The 22,761-nt window shown below is 40.0% G+C and overlaps 1 protein-coding gene across 5 annotated transcripts in view; it reads left to right on the top strand.

Moving 5' to 3' along the window:
* Positions 1–22,761, top strand: part of LHX8 (LIM homeobox 8) — a 74,460-nt gene that overhangs the window by 10,294 nt on the left and 41,405 nt on the right. For 3 of the 5 annotated variants that reach the window (XM_040360686.1, XM_040360684.1, XM_040360682.1), the window contains exon 1: positions 2,037–2,279. The exons of 1 other annotated variant lie outside the window; for it this stretch is intronic. In XM_040360686.1, coding sequence (XP_040216620.1) covers positions 2,205–2,279 — 75 coding nt within the window. In that variant the 5' untranslated portion in view covers positions 2,037–2,204. Of the gene's footprint in view, positions 1–2,036; positions 2,280–22,761 lie in introns of those variants that run through there. One more of the 5 variants, XM_040360685.1, reaches the window with a different exon arrangement.

The raw sequence follows: 22,761 nt of genomic DNA, 5'->3' as shown, positions 1-22,761 counted from the left end.
AAGATACGACGACACCTGGGTTAGATCCGACAGGCATACGTCTTCGTACGCCTTCGGATCTTAGATGCAATTTTTCGGCATCCGCTGGGTGCTGTTCCCGTCGTATTCCGCGTCGAGTATGCAAATTGGCTATTTCTGACGATCCACGAACGTACGAGCGGCCGTCGCATTCTTTTACGTCGTTTCTAGTCGGCTTTTTTCGGCTTATAGTTTAAAGCTGCTATCTGGTGGCGTACGCAATGTTAAGTATGGCCGTCGTTCCCGCGTATAATTTTAAAAAATGTATTTTGTTTGCGTAAGTCGTCCGTGAATCGGGCTGGACGTAATTTACCTCCACGTCAAAACAATGACGTCCTTGCGACGTCATTTAGCGCAATGCACGGCGGGAAATTTAGGGACGGCGCATGCGCAGTTCGTTCGGCGCGGGGACGCGCTTCATTTAAATGAAACACGCCCCCTACTCGCCGATTTTTGAATTACGCGCCGTTACGCCGCGAGAGATACACTACGCCGCCGTAAGTTACTTACGGCGCAAATTCTTTCTGGATTCAAGGATTAAAAAGTAAGTTACAGCGGCGTAGCGTATCTCACATACGCTGCGCCCATGCAATTGTACGAGGATCTGCCCCACACAGTATACATACACACAGAATACACATACACATACTGAAAGGGTATGGGAGAGGCAGCTATAATCTTGAGATTTAAAAAAAACACTGGCCCAGATTCAGCATAGCTTGCGCTATATTTGCGGGGGAGCAGGGCAACGATTTTGCCCTGCGCCCACGCAAATATTTTGCGCTGCCCTTAATTCACGGAGCAGAAGCTCCGTGAATTGCGCGGGCGCGCCGGCAAAATGCCCGGCGCTAGAGCACGCAATTTAAATGATCCGTAGGGGGCGGGAATCATTTAAATTAGACGCGTTCCCGCGCCGATCGTAGAGCGCATGCTCCGTCGGGAAACTTTCCCAACGTGCATTGCGGCAAATGACGTCGCAAGGACGTCATTTGCTTCAAAGTGAACGTGAATGGCGTCCAGCGCCATTCACGATTCACTTACGCAAACGACGTAAAATTCAAATTTCGCGACGCGGGAACGACAGGTATACGTAACATGGGCTGCCCCTGCTAATAGCAGGGGCAGCCTTGCGCGAAAACCGCCGTACGTAAACGATGTAAATTGCGTAAGCAGGGCTCGCACAACGTTGTGAATCGGTGTTAGTATGCAACTTGCATACTATACACTGAGCACAACGTGAACGCCACCTAGCGTCCACCGCAAGAATGCAGCCTAAGATATGCGGGCATAAGAGCCTTATGCCGCGCAGATCTTATGCTGCAGTCGGCGTAACGAGGTTCCTGAATCAGGAGCACTCGTTACACCGGGGCAAGTAAGCAATTGCGCTGTGTAACCTATGGTTACACAGGCGCAATTGCTTCTTGAATCCGGCCCACAGATTTTTACATACTGTCCCTGGTTTTACTGAGGCTATCAACCCTGATGGGGCCCCCTAGTGGCATGGGGCCCTCGGGCAGTGCCCGATCGCTCGAATGGTCAGTCCGCCCCTGCGCATATCCTTTTTCTTTTCTTTTTTGCCATATTTTTCTATGATGCAATGCAGGTCAATGCACTAAAATGCAGCAGGGAAGATTTTTTTTTTCTTTCCCAGCAACACTTCTGCTTGAATAGGACCCTCTGAACACAATTCTGAAGTCTATGCATTACATTTGCCTTTTACCTGCACTTGAGAAGAATGCATCCAAAGCCTCCAAGTGTGCACAATCCCCCTTTTTAGAATTGAGGCAATTAAAGCCAGCCATAGGATATTAAAGATAATTCCTTAGCTCTGCAGCTGGAGACTCTCACCAGGCTGCCTAAGCTTGCACTGTGTTGTCACCCTTGCCTGTCCTGTCCTGACTTCCCCCAGTGCCAGGGGGCGTGGCTGACTCCAGGGGGGCGGAGCCAGGCTGTCAGCTCTACCCTTGTGTTTGTGCTCTTGGGATCCTCCCCCTGCAAAACAAAACTTTGATTGCAGCAGAGCAGGCAGCAGTGGAGCTTGCAGCTGCCAGTCAGGGGTGAGTGAGGAGCTTGGTGTGGGGGGCAGCCCAGGGGCCCCTGGAATTGCTTGCCTTTTTTTTTTTTCCTTCTTCTTTGCTCTTCTGTGGCCCCTCTGGAGTTGGGATGTAACCAGGTCTGGCTGTGCCATGTATTGGAAGGGCGATCAGATGTTTCTATGTAAACTTGAAGACAAGGATATCCCTGCAGTGCATTCTGACAAGGTAAGACTCAGACAATGAGGCTCCAGGCTGATATTTCTAGAGGGGGGGGGGGGGGGTGAGAATGCAACAAAAATGATAAAAAAATGAAAATGCAACACAAAACTGATAAAATGTTACAATGATATTCATGCAGAAATCTTCTCATCGCATCTTTGCTACATTATAGCATTCTTCCTATAACACAGGGACATTCTCCAGGCAATGCAACTAAATAATTTCCAATGAAATTGAGATTTTCCTTGCTACATTATAACCATTCATCTTGTGATGCCAGGACTTTCCCAGGCACTGTGTAGAATAGAATGGCACGATATGCTACTAGTATGTGTGGCATTCACTTTAGAAGGACCAGCAAATGTAAATAAGTTGGAGCTTATGCCTAATGTCAGACCAGTGTGGGACCCCCCCCCCCCCCCTCCATATAGAGAGGTGTCGGACCCCTGACCCTGTGCTGGGCACTGCCATCTACAGCAGACTGGCAGACCACACACACAACCCATGTGTGCCTGATATTAGTGCACAGCCCATTTCTGTTATGGATCAATTGATGTCTGTACAATTATTATAGTGACAGACTTCATTCTTGTACAGTCTGTTTTGCATAGAAGTGTGCTCCCAATAAGTGGATAACTTGTGTGTATTATACACCTTTGTGTGACCGTTAATAATGTTTTTATTATAAGTTTTGCATGCTAGTAAACATTCGGTGTGTGTGTGTGAAAAATACACAAATGTACAGAATACATTTGCATTCATGTGCAGAATGTATTTTGTACCCTTGTGTGTCTGTACCAGGTGACTGTTTTATACCCTTCTGTGCCTGTACCATTTGTATGTATGTCATATCCTTGTGTGTACCAATTTGACTGTGTTTGTTTTATACCTTTGTGTGTTTTTAGGATTTGTTTTTGTTTGTTTTGTTTTTTTTTGCCCTTGTGTGTGTGTGTGTGTGTGTGTGTGTGTGTGTGTGTGTACCAGTTTGAATGTATTTCATACCCTTCAGTTTGTATGTCATTTTGCTCTTGTCTGTACCAGTTTGACTATATTTTATACCCTTGTGGATGTACCATTCATTTATTTTATACCCTTGTGTGCCTGTACCTGTTTTAATGCATTGTATACCCTTGTCTGAAAAACGCCAGATAAATGTATTTTATTCCCTTGTGTGTCTATCAGTTTGTAATTTTGCTCTAGTGTCTTTAGTTTTATACCCTTGTGTGTTTGTACCAGTAGTATTTTATACCCTTGTGTGTTTGTACCAGTTGTATTTTATACCCTTGCATTTCTGTACCAGTTGGTTGTATTTTATACTGTTGTGTGTCTATATCTGTTTGTATGTATTTTATGCCCTTGTGTGTATGTACTAGTGTGACTATGTTTTATACTGGTGTTTGTGTGTGTATACCAGTTTGTATTCATCTTATGCCCCTGTGTGTCTGTACCAGTTTGAATGCATTGTATACCATTGCCTGTGTACACCAGTTGAATACATGTATTTTATTCCCTTGTGTACCAATTTGACGGTGTTTGATACCCTTGTTTGTTTTTAGACTTTTTTTTTCCTTGCCCCCCTACCATCTACAGCAGACTGGCAGCACCCCAAAGGTGGCAGCACCTCATGAGGGCTCCAACTACAAAAAAAAAGCATTCCCTTGTGAAATTATACATTAGTGTACACCATTACTTCTTCTAAAATATGTGTGCAGATTTAAATCGAATTTGTGAAACATTGATATAAATTAGTAAAATAAAGTTTTGATGCAAGCTATAAAACTGTTCTTGCATGGAAAGAAATATCCAGTAAAAAAACTCGTTACGGTTTGTGTGCATGTGATATGATAGTTTTTGATATTTTTATTGTCGGTGTGTGTATGTGATATATAACTTTATTTTTATTATTATGTCTGTGTGCCTGTGATATAAATATAATTTTAATATTTTTCTTACAGTGTGTGTGTGTGTGTGTGTGTGTGTGTGTGTGTGTGTGTGTGTGTGTGTATGTATGTATGTGTATATGTATGTATGTATGTGTATATGTGTATATATATATATATATATATATATATATATATATATATATATATATATATATATATATATATATATATATATATATATATATATATATATATATATATATATATAATTTGTGTATATGTGGTATGACTATTTTTATTCTGACTATATATATATATATATTTAGTGTGTGTGATACAATTTATCATGTATATTTTTGTTTTACTTTGTGTGTATGTGATATATAAAATATTATATTTTATATATATATATATATATATATATATATATACACACACACTGTAAGAAAAATATTAAAATTATATTTATATCACATGCACACAGACATAATAAAAATAAAGTTATATCACATACACACACCGACAATAAAAATATCAAAAACTATCATATCACATGCACACAAACCGTAACGAGTTTTTTTTTTTTTTTTACTATATATATTATAATTTTTATTTTTTTGGGTGTATGTGATATGAATGTAATCTATAGATTTGTTTACGGTCTCTGTGTGACTGGAAATTTTATATATATATATATATATATATATATATATATATATATATATATATATATATATATATATATATATATATAATTTCCCCCATTTGATCACATTATTTTATTATATAGTGTGTGTGTGTGTTTGTAATATATATATCTATATATTTATCACTGTAATATTAAGGAGATACGTTTTCGTTTTTATTTTGTTTTTAATGGACGATTGGTTAATTTCCAGGAAGCAGAGTTTTTAGTGTTGATTAAAATATATTATTAGAAACCCCCCTTAGCACAGGTCGGGAATTGATCCATTGATGAGTTGAGGGATATCATCTATGTACAGTATGTACAGGATCCTTTACAGGCTGTGTACCCGGGTATAAAAAAAAAGCGATCCCGACCTGTTGGATTGTATTGGCAATCGATAATCCAAAATATATGAGTATTCGAAACTAATTATATATTCCGATAGAAGACTCTAGCACTGACGCATGTTGTTCAGCATCTAAACTATAGTGTAACGCGATAATATGATTACATATAAAATTGTATAAAATATAAAGTTTTAAAAACCTGTATTTATTGGGAGGCATTACTGATCAATTATTATGATACACTTTAACATTATATATTCGGTACAAGGTCTGTACGCCATAGTCTTAATTCACAAAGTTTTAGCATAAGGAAAACTTTATTTTATTTATTTTTTGGACATAACTGTAATTTCTCTCATTGGACTCGCTAAAAATAAAAAAAAATGATATTTTTTTATATATATATATATTTGTATAATTTGTACTGTATGTGTGTGTTTGTCAAGAGCCTTATATGTAAATAGTTTTGCTTTTGTGGTGAATTATTGGCTGTGTGTTGTACCGTATATTGTAGTATTAATCATATGTGTGTCTGGTTTTCGGTAGTTGTATCCTTTTTTATGTATATTTATTTTAGCAGTTACTTTTTGCATATTATTATTTAGATAAACGTGCATCTGTGAATCGATCCCTATTGACTTGGTGGGGTGTGTGTGTGTGTGTGTGTTATAATGTATGTTGCATAGTGTGTGTTATAATGTATGTTGTATAGTTTTGTGTGTTATAATGTATGTTGTATAGTTGTGTGTGTGTGTGTGTGTTATGTTTGGTGTGTGTTATAATGAATGTTCTATAGGTGTGTGTGTGTTATATGTGTGTGTGTTATAATGTATGTTGTATAGTTGTGTGTGTTATAATGTATGTTGTATAGTTGTGTGTGTGTGTTATAATGTATGTTGTATAGTTGTGTGTGTGTGTGTGTGTTATAATGTATGTTGTATAGTTGTGTGTGTGTGTGTGTGTGTGTGTTATTACGTATGTTGTATAGTTGTGTGTGTTATAATGTATGTTGTATAGTTGTGTGTGTGTGTGTTATAATGTATGTTGTATAGTTGTGTGTGTGTGTGTTATTACGTATGTTGTATAGTTGTGTGTGTTATAATGTATGTTGTGTAGAGGTGTGTGTTATAATGTATGTTGTATAGTTGTGTGTGTGTGTGTGTGTGTGTGTGTGTGTGTGTGTTATAATGTATGTTGTATAGAGATGTGTGTTATGTTTGGTGTGTGTGTTATAATGTATGTTGAATAGTTGTGTGTGTGTGTGTGTGTGTGTGTGTGTGTACTAATGTATAGTAGTTGTGTGGTATATGTTAACCTGTAGTGTTGTTCATTGATTTGTGTTCATGAACGATATCTTTGTATAGAATGGAAGTGTGGAGGAATAGAGGCTGTTCACCAACCAAACATGAATGTTAACTTTTCAAAGTAAATATTAGTAAATAAGGCGAAGCTGCGAACCATGTGCTGTATTTTCCATTTCCGTTGCACTAACTTTGGAAAATAATATTTTGCTGGAAGAACAGACTAATATCCCTTCCATTATATACATAAAACAAACACATATACTACACGCATATTATTTATTACTGCAGGCTACACAAGGACCACTTTCTAGATGTGTGAACAATTGCATGGAAGTCGCTGTGTACTGTTGTCTGTTTGTGTCATGCAGAGCATATTGTGCTTTGTGTCTGTATAGATGTGTGTGTGCTGTAATGCAGAGTGCAGTGTGGTAGGATTGTGTCGCATTAGCTACTTTTTTTTACTTTACAACTGTGTATTCGTTTTTGCATGTGGTGCAAGTAAGATGATGTTCAGTTCTAGTGAATTATTGTTTATTTATCAATTAATATGAGTGCAATATGTGTGTGGTCAGTATTCAGGTTCACTAATATTTGTGCATCATATTACATTTGTGTGTCAGTCTATGAGCAGTGTGTGTACCTGTGTGGGTCCTATAATTATAAATCGAGCACCACACACAGATATTAGTACACAGCCCATATGGATCAATACATTTCTGTACATTTATTATAGTGACAGTTCGTGTACAGTCTGTTTTGCATACATTTTTGCTCCTAATAAGTGTATAACTTGTGTGTATTATACACCTTGTGTGGCTGGAAATAATTGTATTTGATGTTATCTAGATTTGCGTGTCAGTTCATATTTGTGCCCATCATATGTTTAAGTTTTTGCTTGCTAGTAAACATTTGTTTTTATGTGTGTGTGTGTGTGTGTGTGTGTGTGTGTAATACACAAATATGATGAACAGAATACATTTGCATTCAGTACAAGCTGTACATTTTCATTAATAATGATGTGCAGAATGTATTTTGTACCCTTGTGTGTCTGTACCAGGTGACTGTTTTATACCCTTCTGTGTCTGTACCGTTTTTTAAGGTATGTCATATCCTTGTGTGTACCAATTTGACTGTGTTTTATACCCTTGTGTGTTTTTAGGAGTGTTTTTTTTTGTTTGTATGTTGTTGTTTTTTTTCTGTGTGTGTGTGTACCAGTTTGACTGTGTTTTATACCCTTGTGTGTTTTTAGGAGTGTTTTTGTTTGTATGTTGTTGTTTTTTTTCCGTGTGTGTACCAGTTTGAATTTATTTTATACTCTTCAGTTTGTATGTAATTTTTCTCTTGTCTGTACCAGTTTGACTATATGTTATACCCTTGTGTGGATGTACCATTAATTTATTTTATACCCTTGTGTGCCTGTACCTGTTTTAATGCATTGTATAGCCTTGTCTGTATATGCCAGATAAATGTATTTTATTCCCTTGTGTGTCTATCAGTTTGTATGTAATTTTGCTCTTGTGTCTGTACCAGTTTTATACCCTTGTGTGTTTGTACCAGTTGTATTTTATACCCTTGTGTGTTTGTACCAGTTGTATTTTATACCCTTGCATTTCTGTACCAGTTGGTTGTATTTTATACTGTTGTGTGTCTATATCTGTTTGTATGTATTTTTTGCCCTTGTGTGTATGTACTAGTGTGACTATGTTTTATACTGGTGTGTGTGTGTGTATACCAGTTTGTATATATTTTATGCCCCTGTGTGTCTGTACCAGTTTGTTTTTATACCCTTGTGTGTACTAGTATACTGTGTGTACTAGTGTTTTATACCCTTGTGTGTTTATTTCCAGTTTGAATGTATTTTATACCATTGTGTGTCTGTACCTGTCTAGCTGTATTTTGTATGCAGTGAGGCGGATTTACAAAAAATATAGAGAATGTTCACTCCAAAAAATGGTGACGATTTGCTTTAATTATCCAATCCATCTGCAACTAAAAGACAATTTAAGAAATTCATCTTAAACATAATTACATTTTTACATGATTGGATAATTAAAGTGAATCTTTACTATTTGTGTCAACTTTTTCAGTAAATCAGTCGTTGTGTGTCTGTTCATGTTTCCCTGTATTATGTTTCCTTGTGCTATATTTAATTTGTGCGTATTTTATATCCTTGTGTGTCTGTACCATTGGGACTGTATTTTTACTCTTTTGTGTGTCTGTTCTTGTTTGTATGTATTGTATACTCTTGTGTGGCTGTATCACAGGGGTTGTATTGTGTACTCTTGGGTGTCTGTCCCTGTTTTGTAGGTATTTTATACCATTGTGTGTCTGCACTATTTGGGCTGTATTTTGTACAGTGTCTGTACCAGGTTGTATGCAGTGTAGGGCTGCAACTAACGATTATTTTCATAATCGATTAGTTGGCCGATTATTGTATCGATAAATCGCCCTAAAAAAACAAAAAATTTGCATTTTAAATTTTTTTTTTGGCCCAATTTGTTGTTGGGTAGATTAAAAAACACAAATTGCCACAAAAACGCATTGCATACTTTTCTGCAGCTTCTTCATTGAAGTATATTGAAAAAAAAAAAAAAAAAATAGCACCGTTTTGCGTTAAAAAGTCCTTGCCCTTTCCAAATGCGCAGCAGCTGAAAAAAAATCATGGATGTGAACGTGTCCCATAGGAAAACATGTAAATGCACTGTAGTGTGTTTTTGCGAAAAGCACCAAAAAACAGAGGTGTGACCCCAGGCCTGAGATGTTTAGTAACATAATGGGGTTAAAAAAACAAAAATAAGTAAAAAATAGCAAATAATCGCTACTGTAAGGGGTAATTTTTTTACTGTGGGACAGTGAAAGTAATATTTACAGTAGCGATTTGCTTTTTTGTACTATAAGGGGCTAATTTTCGTTTTTTAACCCCATTATGTTACTGGCCGATTAATCGATTATGAAAATTGTAATCGATTAATTTCATAATCGATTAGTTGTCGATTAATCGATTAGTTGTTTCGGCTAGGCATGTGCATTTCGTTTCGTTCCGAATCGAAATTCGGACGAATTTTTCATTATTCGGACATTCGGATGCATATGAATTCCTGAATTGCAATATTAATGAATTTACCGAATCCGAACGAACGTTTTCGATTCCGAATCGAAAACCCGCGGACGAAATTCGATCGGAATTCGAAAAAAATAAATAAAAAATAAATGTTCGAATCGAATTCGAAAACAAATTCTATTCGAAAAAAACTATTTGTTTTCGAATCCGGTCGAAATATTTTCGAATTCGACCGGATTTTTCGAAATTCGGTCGAAAACGAACGAATTCCGAAAACGAATTTAACACATGTAACTAATCTAACTTAACGAAATTAATTAAATAACGAATTAAAACGAAACAAATTTTTCCCTTTTGCACATGCCTAGTTTCGGCCCTAATGCAGTGTATACCCGTGTGTGTCTGTACCAGGTTGTATGCAGTGTATACCCTTGTGTGTCTGTACCAGGTTGTATGCAGTGTATACTCTTGTGTGTCTGTACCAGGTTGTATGCAGTGTATACCCTTGTGTGTCTGTACCAGGTTGTATGCAGTGTATACTCTTGTGTGTCTGTACCAGGTTGTATGCAGTGTATAACCTTGTGTGTCTGTACCAGTTTGTATGCAGTGTATACCCTTGTGTGTCTGTACCAGGTTGTATGCAGTGTATACCCTTGTGTGTCTGTACCAGTTTGTATGCAGTGTATACCCTTGTGTCTGTACCAGGTTGTATGCAGTGTATACCCTTGTGTGTCTGTACCAGGTTGTATGCAGTGTATACCCTTGTGTGTCTGTACCAGGTTGTATGCAGTGTATACCCTTGTGTGTCTGTACCAGGTTGTATGCAGTGTATACCCTTGTGTGTCTGTACCAGGTTGTATGCAGTGTATACCCTTGTGTGTCTGTACCAGGTTGTATGCAGTGTATACCCTTGTGTGTCTGTACCAGGTTGTATGCAGTGTATACCCTTGTGTGTCTGTACCAGTTTGTATGCAGTGTATACTCTTGTGTGTCTGTACCAGGTTGTATGCAGTGTATACCCTTGTGTGTCTGTACCAGTTTGTATGCAGTGTATACCCTTGTGTGTCTGTACCAGGTTGTATGCAGTGTGTACCCTTGTGTGTCTATACCTGTTTGGCTACTCCTAGACATAAATTGATTTACTAAATAGGTAAAGTGAATGTCCATTTTCAAAAGCTTATGGTCACTTTGCAAAATTAAGGCAACTATTTACTTTGAATACTCAAGTTCAAGGGAAAAAGTAAAAAATAAATAAAAATAACATTTTTTAAAAATAAAATAAAAACTAGTACACACAGTATACTAGTTGGGACACAACTACATATTTACTAAGACCAATGAACAGTCTCTATTTTTTTAGTAAATAAACCCCAGATTTTCAGCCTATTCATTGGTCTTTCTGTATTTCATACAACCCATTTTCCATAAATCTAAACCAAAGTAGGCTCTGGGAACCCTTTGCTAGATATATATCAAGTTCACTGTTTCGAAGACTGCAATAGACAAAATGAAGCAGACCCCAATAAATGAAAAAATAAATTTTATTGGGGTTTTAGAGATTATTCTTTAAAATGTATATGATGGGAAGATGGTTTCCCAATGACTTTTCATTTGCAATAGAATAATGTTAGGAATGTTGTGTACTTCTTTTTGTCTGTGGAAGTCTTCATAACATTTTCCTTAAATCCTAGCTACTGAGAAATCAAGAATTTGCAAAATAGACATTTACATGTCATAAGTGTCCCAACTACACTTGCATGTATTGGGGTTGATGTTTAGTGAATGCAAGGAAAATAAAAATACAGTATTTTTGCTTGCATATGATTGGATGATGGAACTCGGCTCATTCACAAGCTCATTCACAAGCTAAGGAAAAATTTATTTGCAAAGTAAGCAGCCCCATTGCCTTTAGTAAATCAGCCCCATTATGTGCAATTATTCAGTTCTCTTATGTAAAAATTAAATTAAAAAGAAATAAAATAAAAATATAGTGTACTCCAATTAACAATGGGAACTGGGCCAAAAATTCTGGTTGCATAGATCCATTTTTTGGGGTTCTTGCAAGGATCACTTTGCCAAATAAAATATGGGGGTTATTTACGAAAGGCAAATTCACTTTGCGCTACAAGTGCAAAGTGCGCTTGAAATTGCACTGAAAGTGCACTTAGAAGTGCAGTCGCTGTAAATCTGAGGGGTAAATCTGAAATGAGGGGAAGCTCTGCTGATTTTATTATCCAATCACGTGCAAGCTAAAATTCTGTTTTTTATTTTCCTTGCCTGGCCCCCTCGGATCTACAGCGACTGCACTTCCAAGTGCACTTTCAGTGCAATTTCAAGTGCACTTTGCACAGTGGTGTAGTGCAAAGTGGATTTGCCTTTAGTAAATAACCCCAATATTTTTGAAATGCGTAAATGTTGAATTTGAACAATTTGAGAACCTCTGTCTTATGTCTGTGTGTAGCAGTCCATACACATGGTGCAAATCTAGTGCGCCATTCTGTTTTTTTTTGCATGCCTTTGCATTCTGCAGTGTGCTATTTTACTAAATGCACACCGTATGCGATACTTGTGTGTATATTTTATTTATATTGTATTTTAATAGCCAATGATATCTGTATACTTTTTTTTTGTTTGTTTTGGCCTTGTAGTTTTGTTAAATGCTGGTAATTTAAAAAGAAAAAAATGATAGATCTATCACTTTTTTTATTTCTTTTAAATATTTTGAAATTCTTATTTGAAAAATGTTCACTATGGCCGTCCAACAAATGGGTGTGTATATGTGTGTGTGTGTGTGTGTGTGTGTATATATATATATATATATATATATATATATATATATATATATATATATATATATATATATATATATACACATATATACATATAGATAGAATACAAAATATATAATATACACACACAAAATATTTGTTTGTATGTGTGTATATATATATATATATATATATATATATATATATATATACAAACAAATATTTTGTGTGTGTATATTATATATTTTGTATTCTATCTATATGTGTATATATATATATGTATATGTATGTGTGTGTATATATATATATATATATATATATATATATATATATATATATATATATATATTATGTGTGTGTGGCTATAATATAAAATTTCTAAATGCGCAAAAGTGTGCCTATTTGCTGAACAGCCATAGTAAACACTGTTAGTTTATCTTGAAATTCTTTAGAATATTCTATATTTGTTGTGTGGGTATGGGAATTTTACAAAATATAGTAATTTTTGGGGATTTCTGACTCAAGAAAGAGCAACATAAAACTGGCCATGGAGATTTTTGTTTATTATTATTATTATTATTATTATTATTATTATTATTATTATTATTATTAAGGACTTATATACTGCCAATCATTTGTGCATTGCTTTACAACATGAGGGCAGATTTGTAGATCCATCCCAAAAACATGCAGAGTTGGCCCCTGAGGTTTGCTAGTAATTATTCTGGATACATAGATACGACCATTTGCAAACCCAACTTAAATTGCTTTTTGTTTACAGATCTGAATGCAGGTGTATTGTTTTCTAAGGGAGCGTGCACAAAGACACACAAACATGCTTTACATTTAGCTCCATAACCAAAAAGTGAAGACCTGCATTTTACACATGTATGTGCATATATTGGTTATTTACGAAAGGCAAATCCACTTTGCACTACAAGTGCACTTGGAAGTGCAGCCGCTGTAGATCCAAGGGATATATATATATTTTTTTTTAGCTTGCACATGATTGGATAATAAAATCAGCAGAGCTTCCCCTCATTTCAGATTTACAGCGACTGCACTTCCAATTGCACTTGTAGTGCAAAGAGGATTTGCCTTTGGTAAATAACCCCCATATGCATCTTTATGGATCTAAACAGAAGCATTTCAGTGATCATTTACGTAGGAACTTTGTCCCATTAAAAATGATGCCTATGTGATCAGTAAAATGTATTCGGCCGTCTGCATGTAGCCTAAAACCTAATCTCAGAGGAAACTGCAATCTTTTTTAAATTGGTCTCCAGTATTGGTATCTCTGTAATGAGCATTGGTCTTCAACTTTCGGCACTAATTGGATATTTGAAGTGAACACCAGTTCACCTTATTTACTGTAATTCACGTTCTGATTTGCTAAGTGAACAGTCACTCCTTTAGGCCTCCATGGTATCGGGTGATGAGGTTAGGGTTGCCGCTTTTTCTTCAAGCCAAACCCGATTGTTTTACTGAGCCTGGAAACCCTGATTGGGACCCCCTAATGGCATGGAGCCCTCGGGCAGTGCCCGAGTTAGTTCCCAAATGGTCAGTCCGCCCCTGTAAGGTGCCCTATGTGAAGGCAGGCCATTCACTGCAATATACAGCATTGCAATACTCTGCTGTCCATGTGTGTTGTCTGTAAGTCCTAACAGCTCACAGGGCTGCCATTTAAAATGTGCACACAGTACCGTACCACAATACGCCGGCAATCCTTGTATATCGCCTCCACTTTATCTTCTCATCAAAAATGTAAAAGTCCTTCCTTGTAGTGGGACTGTGCCTGCACTTCAAGGGTTAGCATCTCCTTTATTTCCAGGGGACCATGAAAAGCACTATTACTTACCTGGAAAAGCCCTATTACTTACCTGGTAAAGCACTATTACTTACCTGGTAAAGCACTATTACTTACCTGGTAAAGCACTATTACTTACCTGGAAAAGCCCTATTACTTACCTGGTAAAGCCCTATTACTTACCTGGTAAAGCACTATTGCTTACCTGGAAAAGCCCTATTGCTTACCTGGAAAAGCCCTATTGCTTACCTGGAAAAGCCCTATTGCTTACCTGGAAAAGCCCTATTGCTTACCTGGTAAAGCCTTATTGCTTACCTGGTAAAGCCCTATTGCTTACCTGGTAAAGCCCTATTGCTTACCTGGTAAAGCCCTATTACTTACCTGGTAAAGCCCTATTACTTACCTGGTAAAGCCCTATTGCTTACCTGGTAAAGCCCTATTACTTACCTGGTAAAGCCCTATTACTTACCTGGTAAAGCCCTATTACTTACCTGGTAAAGCCCTATTACTTACCTGGTAAAGCCCTATTGCTTACCTGGTAAAGCCCTATTGCTTACCTGGTAAAGCCCTATTGCTTACCTGGTAAAGCCCTATTGCTTACCTGGTAAAGCCCTATTGCTTACCTGGTAAAGCCCTATTGCTTACCTGGTAAAGCCCTATTGCTTACCTGGTAAAGCCCTATTGCTTACCTGGAAAAGCCCTATTGCTTACCTGGAAAAGCACTATTACTTACCTGGAAAAGCACTATTACTTACCTGGTCTTCCCAGGGCCTCCTTAAAAGCTTCATTGGCCCCTGGGCTAAGTAATACACTGGGGCCCCTACCAGCCTGCCCCCAGTTTATGCTCCTATTCTCCAGAATTAAAGTTCTAAATAGTTGAAAGAATTAAACATATATTTTATCAGTACTTTCAATAAAATGTATTTTAAACAGTAAGAAAATGTACTATAGATCAAAGACTTATCGACACAAAGGGCACAGTACAGGGGTGGGGGTCAGATGGGCACAATACTGGCATCAGGAGGCACAGTACAGGTTCTTGGATGCTTCCCAGGACAGTTTAACCACTTCCATACTGGGCACTTATACACCTTCCTGCCCACTGTGCCCAGACCAATTTTCAGCGCTGTTGCACTTTGAATCACAATTGCGCGGTCATGCTACACTGTACCCAAACTAAATTTTTATCATTTTGTTCCCACAAATAGAGCTTTCTTTTGGTGGTATTTGATCACCTCTGCGGTTTTTATTTTCGAAAAAAAAAAAAAATGAAACAGACCGAAAATTTTGAAAAACAAATGCTTTTTTTTTTGTTCCGTTACAAAACTTTGTAAATAAGTACATTTTCTCCTTCACTGATGGGCACTGATAAGGCGGCACTGATGGGCACCAATGAGGTGGCACTGATGAATTGGAATTGATGGGGCACTAATATGCATCACTGATAGGCGGCACTGATAGGCTGCACAGATGGGCACAGATTTGCGACACAGGTGGGCACAGATAGGCAACATGGATGGGCAGTGATAGGTGGCATGGATGGGCACTGATAGGTGGCACGGATGTACTGTATTATATTGTACTTATGGATGCCAATCAGTGCCAACCAACAATGCCTGCCAATCAGTGATGTCCATTGTGGGCACTGATTGGCATCCATTGTGGGCACTGATTGGCATCCATTGTAGGCACTGATTGGCATCCTAGTGGTCTAGGGTGGCATCCCTGGTGGTCTAGGGTGGCATCCCTGGTGGTCTAGTGTGGGCATCCTCGGGGGGGGGGGGGCTGTGCTGATAATCGATCAGCACAAACCTCCCCTGTCAGAGGAGCAGCCGATCGGCTCTCCTCTACTTACGTCTGACAGACGCGAGTAAGGAAAAGCCGATAACCGGCTCTTGTTTACATCGTGATCGGCCGTGATTGGACACGACTGATCACATGGTAAAGAGTCTCCGTCAGAGACTCTTTACCCAGATCAGTGTTGCGGGGTGTCAGACTGACACCCTGCAACAACGATCGCCGCGATGCGTGCCCCCGGGGACGCGCAGCGGCTCAATATCCTGAGGACGTCATATGACGTCCAGTCATGATATTGAAACCACTTTGCCGCCGTCATTTTGTAATAGAGCGGGCGGCAAGTGGTTAATAAAAATCTTGACTGACAGTTGGAAAGTATGATGTAATGCAAGATTATCATGGGGGGGCATGCACTTGGGGCCCCTGGGCTGTGCCCATGCATTAGGACAGCCCTGGATCCTCCAGTCCCACAGGCTCCTCTGCACTGCACTCTGACCCTGCAAGCCTCTTATGCTCCAGTGGTCTAAGGTCTTCAGATGTTAAGACCATTGGCAGGGGCCATACCCTGTATAGGATGAGAGGACACCGGGGGACAGTCCACTGCTGGAGCAGAGGGGAGTGCCATTTGCCAGGGAAGTGGAGGATCAGGTAAGTAAAACTGCTTTTTTCTTTTCCCCTAGACTTAAAGTGGATGTAAGCCCGAAATTATTACTATTATTATTTTTGATGTCACAATGTAGGGTATAAGATTCCCTATCATCTGCGCCCAGTCTTGCCACACAGAGTTAATCCAGCTCTGAGCAATCCTCTTTTATTGTTCAGTGAAATAAAACAAATTTACAGAGAAAAACCTTAGTCCGTTCCGCCCCCTTGCTGTGAGTGACAGGTTATTTACATATCTCATGCACTAGCCTGGAGACAGGCATTATTTTTTAATTCCCACCCCCACTCCTTTTCTGAAGTCATGTGGTTACTTTTCTGGATTGTGACTGAATGTTAGTGATCATAGGAGAATTTAGTGTAAGAAACACACAGGAAAAAATGCATGTTGACTAGGGGAGTGTAGAGGAGGGCGGGGAGTCTACTGACATCACAACTCCACCCACCTAGCTCCAGACAACAGACCCACCCACAGAATCTGTAGTTTTTCAGTTCTTATAACAGACAGAGGGGAGACATTTGACAGGTAAGGATACATGCAGGAGGCATCTATATCCTTATAGATCAGCACTATGGCAGTAGTTTAGAAAGGATGAGAGTGGCATTTACATACATTTAAGCCTAGTACACACAGGCCAAATCCCGGGGGACGTCAGACGGTTCAATAAAAAAATCAGTGCTATAAAAATGCATTGATTACTATAAAAATGCCACTGGCAGGGAAGGGGTTAACACTAGGGGGCGGGGAAGGGGTTAAGTATGTTCCCTGGGTGTGTTCTAACTGAAGGGAGGGGTGGGACTCACTAGGGGAAATGACTGATCACTGTTTATACATTGTATGAACAGACGGTCAGGCATTTTTCCCCTGACAGGACCGGGAGCTGTGTGTTTACCCGCTGGCGGGCACGTGCACGGGAGTCAGGGACAAGCTGGCAAGCGCGCGCCCCCCTATTGGCTGCTGGGCAAGGTGACGTATAGCTACGTGCTCTCGCCCAGCAGAGCCGACCTGCCGCCGTAAAACGGCGGCGGCTGGTCAGCAAGCCGTTAAATCGGCAGAAGTTGCCCAAAGGGTGGCGCTAAAGAACCATGTTTTGTGTTTGTTGGCTGACAATTCTTTACTGTTTGTATGCAATACAAGTTTATGGCCAACGCCCTTCGGACAAAAGTCCTACACTTTGTCTGCGGAAAATCTGATCGCGTGTACCAGGCTTAAGACATGCGATTGGAATGACTAACAATTCCCGGGGGAAATAGCTTTGTTGTTGGAACGGCAGCCATTTGCGTTCATGAACATGATTATATTTGGCCCCTGGGGTGGTGAGAGAACTTGTTGAATCAGAAGCCATAAAATGTCTGATCCCTTTATCGCAGGGAAATAAAGCGCATGCAGTCCCTTCTCTGGTCACACATGGATAGATTTTTTTATTTTACAATTAATCCAAATTTAAGACCCCCTTTCCAATTTATTTATTTTCATGGCTCATGCATGGAGTCATTATTATTTATTTCTTTATTTATAAAGTGGTAGTAAAGTCCGCTTGGGGATTTTTAATCCAAAGCACTCGTATATCAAAGCGAGTTTACTAGTGTATGCAGTACCGAATGTAACCAGAGGTGGGGGGGGGGGGCGCCGGAGACATTTGGAAACACTCAGAACTGCTCAGATGCACTGGGAGTCACTCGGGAACGTAGTGTTTCCGAGTGTCATTAGCGCCCCTGCACCTCTGGCCAAATGCGGTACTGCACACCCCTGAGGCTTGAATCCTGCTCCTTTTGCGAGACAACCCTCGCAAACCGAGTCAATAAAAAAATGATAGCTCAGATTGCGAAACGCTCGTAAACCGTGTTACTCGCAATTCGAGATATTGCTGTATCTTCTAAACCTGCACGGTTTAGGAGATATGCGCTCTTTTGGCAGCCGGTGACTTCACTGGGGCATGCGCTCTGAACAAACGGCATACCCGTGCCGTACCTTCAGAGCGATGTGCCCGCGGCCTTGACTCATGCATTGCATGGGAGTGACATCATCGTGGCTCGGCCATTTAAGCTGCCTGGGCTCGTGGACCCAGAAGGAAGGCCTGTCGGTGGCAACAGCGCATCACTGGAGGGCTTTGTTCTAAGGTAAGTATTTCATAATGTGCCAGTATGCGATGCATACTAGCACATTATGCCATTAAGTTGTATTTTTTTTTTTTTTTTTAATGCTGTGATTTACTACTACTTTAAAGTGGGTAGAAAACCACTGTTGATGGAAGGCGGGGGGGGGGGGGGGGGGAATCCCTGCACGTCAATGTTATAATGTGCTACTATCGCCTACTAGCACATTATGGGAGACTTGCCTTAAAATGAAGCCCTCCACCGACTGCGTGGTCACTGCTGAGAGGGCTGACCTCTTCCCCCGGGGTTTGCGTCCTCGGCGCGACGATGTCACTTCCTTTCGCATGCCGGACCTTCAGCGCGCATGCACAGGTAGTCGCTGGCATGAATATCTCCTAAACCATGCACATTTAGGAGATCTTCACAGTACTTACAGGTAAGCCTTACTATAGGTACAAGTGGTAGACCAGAGTTTACTATCACTTTAATATTATATAATATTATTATTATTATTATTAACCACTTCATTACTGGGCACTTAAACCCCCTTCCTGCCCAGACCAGCTTTCAGCGCTGACGCATTTTGAATGACAATTGCGCGGTCATACAACACTATACCCAAATTATATTTTTATCATTTTTTTCCCACAAATAGAGCTTTCTTTTGGTGGTATTTGATCATCTCTGCGATTTTTTTTTTATTTATTTTTTTTGCGCTATAAACAAAAAAAAGACAGAAAATTTAGAAAAAAAAACAAATTTTTTACTTTTTGTTATAATATCCCAATATTTTTTTTTTCCCTCGGTTTAGGCCAATACGTATTCTTCTACATATTTTTGTTAAAAAAAATCGCAATAAGCGTATATTGATTGGTTTGCGCAAAAGTTCTAGCGCCTACAAAATAGGGGATAGATTTATGATTTCTTTTTTTCTAGTAATGGCGGCGATCTGCGATTTTGATTTTTTTTTTTTGTCAGGCCTACGATATTGCGGCGGACGTATCGGACACTTTTTTGACACAATTTTGGGACCATTCATATTTATACAGCGATCAGTGCTATAAAAATGCACTATTACTGTATAAATGTGACTTGCAGGGAAGGGGTTAACACTAGGGGGCAAGGAAGGGGTTAAATGTATTCCCTGGCTGTGTTCTAACTGTGTGTGGAGGGGGACTGACTGGGGGAGGTGACTGATGCTGTGTCCCTATGTACAAGGGACACAGATCGGTCTCCTCTCTCCCTGACAGGACGCGGAGCTCTGTGTTTATACACAGAGCTCCACGTCCCTGCTGTCACTGCCGGTCGCGGGTAGCTGGCGGACATCGCGGCCGCCAGGCATGCGCATCGGAATCTCAGCGATGCCCCGGGCACAGTGTTTGCCTGCTGCGCACCCGGGGAATGCACATAAAAGGAAGTCCAGGGACGTCCACCCAGCAGTTGAGAGCCGCGCTGTGGACGTCTTTCCTCTATAGCGCGGCTTTCAAGTGGTTAATAATATTAGATCAATGTATCTGCAGGTTCAATTAATTTAAATTGTGATTATTGGGCCATTTAATCATTATTTTTATTTTCTGCGTGTTCTAAAAATATCTGTGACTGTAACACATCGGTAACGGCAGCTTCAAAAATATTAAGGCCGATCCAATCGTAGTCAAGCTTCCCGGGGGATCTACCCCCAAAAAAAAGGTCTCGAAACGCAATGCGATCGGTAGAGTCTGAGTGTGAACACCCATGCTGTCCGATTCCAGTGCGACAAAAGTGCATGCACTTTTTTTTCGTGAGGGTTCAGTGCCATTTGAGCCATACAAAATGAATGGGCTCAAATCGCACTTCAAAGAATCGCATGCAATTTGAACAGGAATGTGATGCGATTTGTGTCTGAATCGCGGGGTTTCCCGCACCGCATTATTATGAACCAGCACTAGTTTACACAAGTGTTGGCCTCTGGAGAGTGATTTGCAACTGAATGCTTTTCAGAGGGTGTTTACATGGCAGGGCTGTCTTTAATGCAGGGAAAAGGGGACAGCTGCCCCTGGCCCAGTTTTTGTTGTGGGGTAAAAAGCGGTTGCCCCCTTGAGCCCGCAAATAGTTGATAAGTGGATCCGGGAGAAAATGTTTGCCCAGGGTCCAATCAATATTAAAGACGGCCCTGTTAACGGGTGATATTTCACCTCCTCGCTGCCTGTTTCAACCCATTCACTTGAATGAGTTGAATGCGGCAGATGGTAGTGCCTGCTGAACACAACTGGAGGGGAAATCTTGCCATGCTGTGATGCACAGCATTGTAGCCATGGCATTAGTATGCCCCCCATATGGTTGCCTCTGGAGCTTATGGGGGTGTAAAAAAAACGGCTCAACAACCTGTTGCACCCGGTTCACACTGGGGCGACTCGTCAGGCGACGCAGCCGCCTGACAAGTCGCGTCCCATTCTAGTGAATAGAACCGTTCTAATAGGAGCGACGCAAGTCGCTCCGACTTAGAAAAAGGTTCTTGTACTACTTCGGGGGCGACCTGCATTGACTTCTATACAGAAGTCATTTTGCAAGTCGCCTTAGATGTCGTCTTCATGTCGCCACCCTAAGTCGTGCCGCCCCTGTGTGAACCGGCTCTCACACCCAAGAACAAAAATGGAGAGTATTGCAGCTCACAAGTCACAACTCTTGTTTTTTCCTCTTTATTCTACCTGTTTATCCTGCCATTGATTCACTTCCTGTCCAAGGATGATGACAGTAGAAAGGGAGTGTGTCAGGACTAAATAACACTTAAAGCAGCTCAAAGATGAGTCCGTTTTTTTTTTTCATTCGACCAGCAAGTTGAACTAAGAAAAGTGACCCATTTCCACCATCCACACATTCCATGTAATGGAGGAATCCTTCCCACTGAGCTATTGCATAGCTCCTGACTGTCCCTGATTGTGAGGCACTGACTCTGATTTGTGAGGGAATGTCTCTGATTTGTGAGGGAATGTCTCTGATTTGTGAGGGAATGTCTCTGATTTTGTGAGGGAATGTCTCTGATTTTGTGAGGGAATGTCTCTGATTTTGTGAGGGAATGTCTCTGATTTTGTGAGGGAATGTCTCTGATTTTGTGAGGGAATGTCTCCGATTTTGTGAGGGAATGTCTCCGATTTTGTGAGGGAATGTCTCTGATTTTGTGAGGGAATGTCTCTGATTTTGTGAGGGACCGTCTCTGATTTTGTGAGGGACCGTCTCTGATTTTGTGAGGGACCGTCTCTGATTTTGTGAGGGACCGTCTCTGATTTTGTGAGGGACCGTCTCTGATTTTGTGAGGGACCGTCTCTGATTTTGTGAGGGACCGTCTCCGATTTTGTGAGGGACCGTCTCCGATTTTGTGAGGGACCGTCTCCGATTTTGTGAGGGACCGTCTCCGATTTTGTGTCCCTGATTTGGAGCAATGTCCCTCTGTCCCACTTTCCTCCTCATTTGTCCCTCATTTTGGTCTGATCTATATAGTTTGTATATAAAATGCACTCGTTATCTTTCAAAAAGTGTTTCTAAGTGCTAAACCTTTCATCCAAATTCTAAATTGTGCATTTGTAAATTTCAAAACCTAGTATAAAGAAAGAAAGTTGTGGTGGAGAAAGCAAACATTTGCGGCTTTAATAAAAAAAAAATTGTATTGTTCTCCTTTTAAGGGGGCGTTGCAGGGGGTGTGTCCTATGCCTGCATACTTTTGCTAATAGATGTCCCTAATTTCCATCACAAAAAGTTGGGAGGTGTGGCTATTGTATTCTGATAGTAGGGAGACTTCCCCACTATCAGAATATACTGATCAGCATTGCAGACTATAGCCCGCAGCGCTGATCCAGCTGGGAAAATCTGACCTGGGTGGTTTTACTAAAGTCTAACTTCTGTTCAACCTGGAAATTTGTCTGGTCACGGCTGAAAATAAAATGGGGGGGGGGGGAGTTTTAGTCTACGGAGTTTTCAGCTCACAGGTTTTCTGGCTGGATGAATGGATTTTTTTTGTACTTGTCAAACAGTCATAATAAAATGTTATTAAATGGATATTTAATGGACCAAAATTTAACAGATAAGAACATAGGCATGTG

Source organism: Rana temporaria, chromosome 7 (assembly GCF_905171775.1).
Source record: "Rana temporaria chromosome 7, aRanTem1.1, whole genome shotgun sequence".
Taxonomy (NCBI): Eukaryota; Metazoa; Chordata; class Amphibia; order Anura; family Ranidae; genus Rana; species Rana temporaria.
Note: the sequence above shows the minus strand (reverse complement) of the source record. Positions and strands in the feature narration are given on the sequence as shown.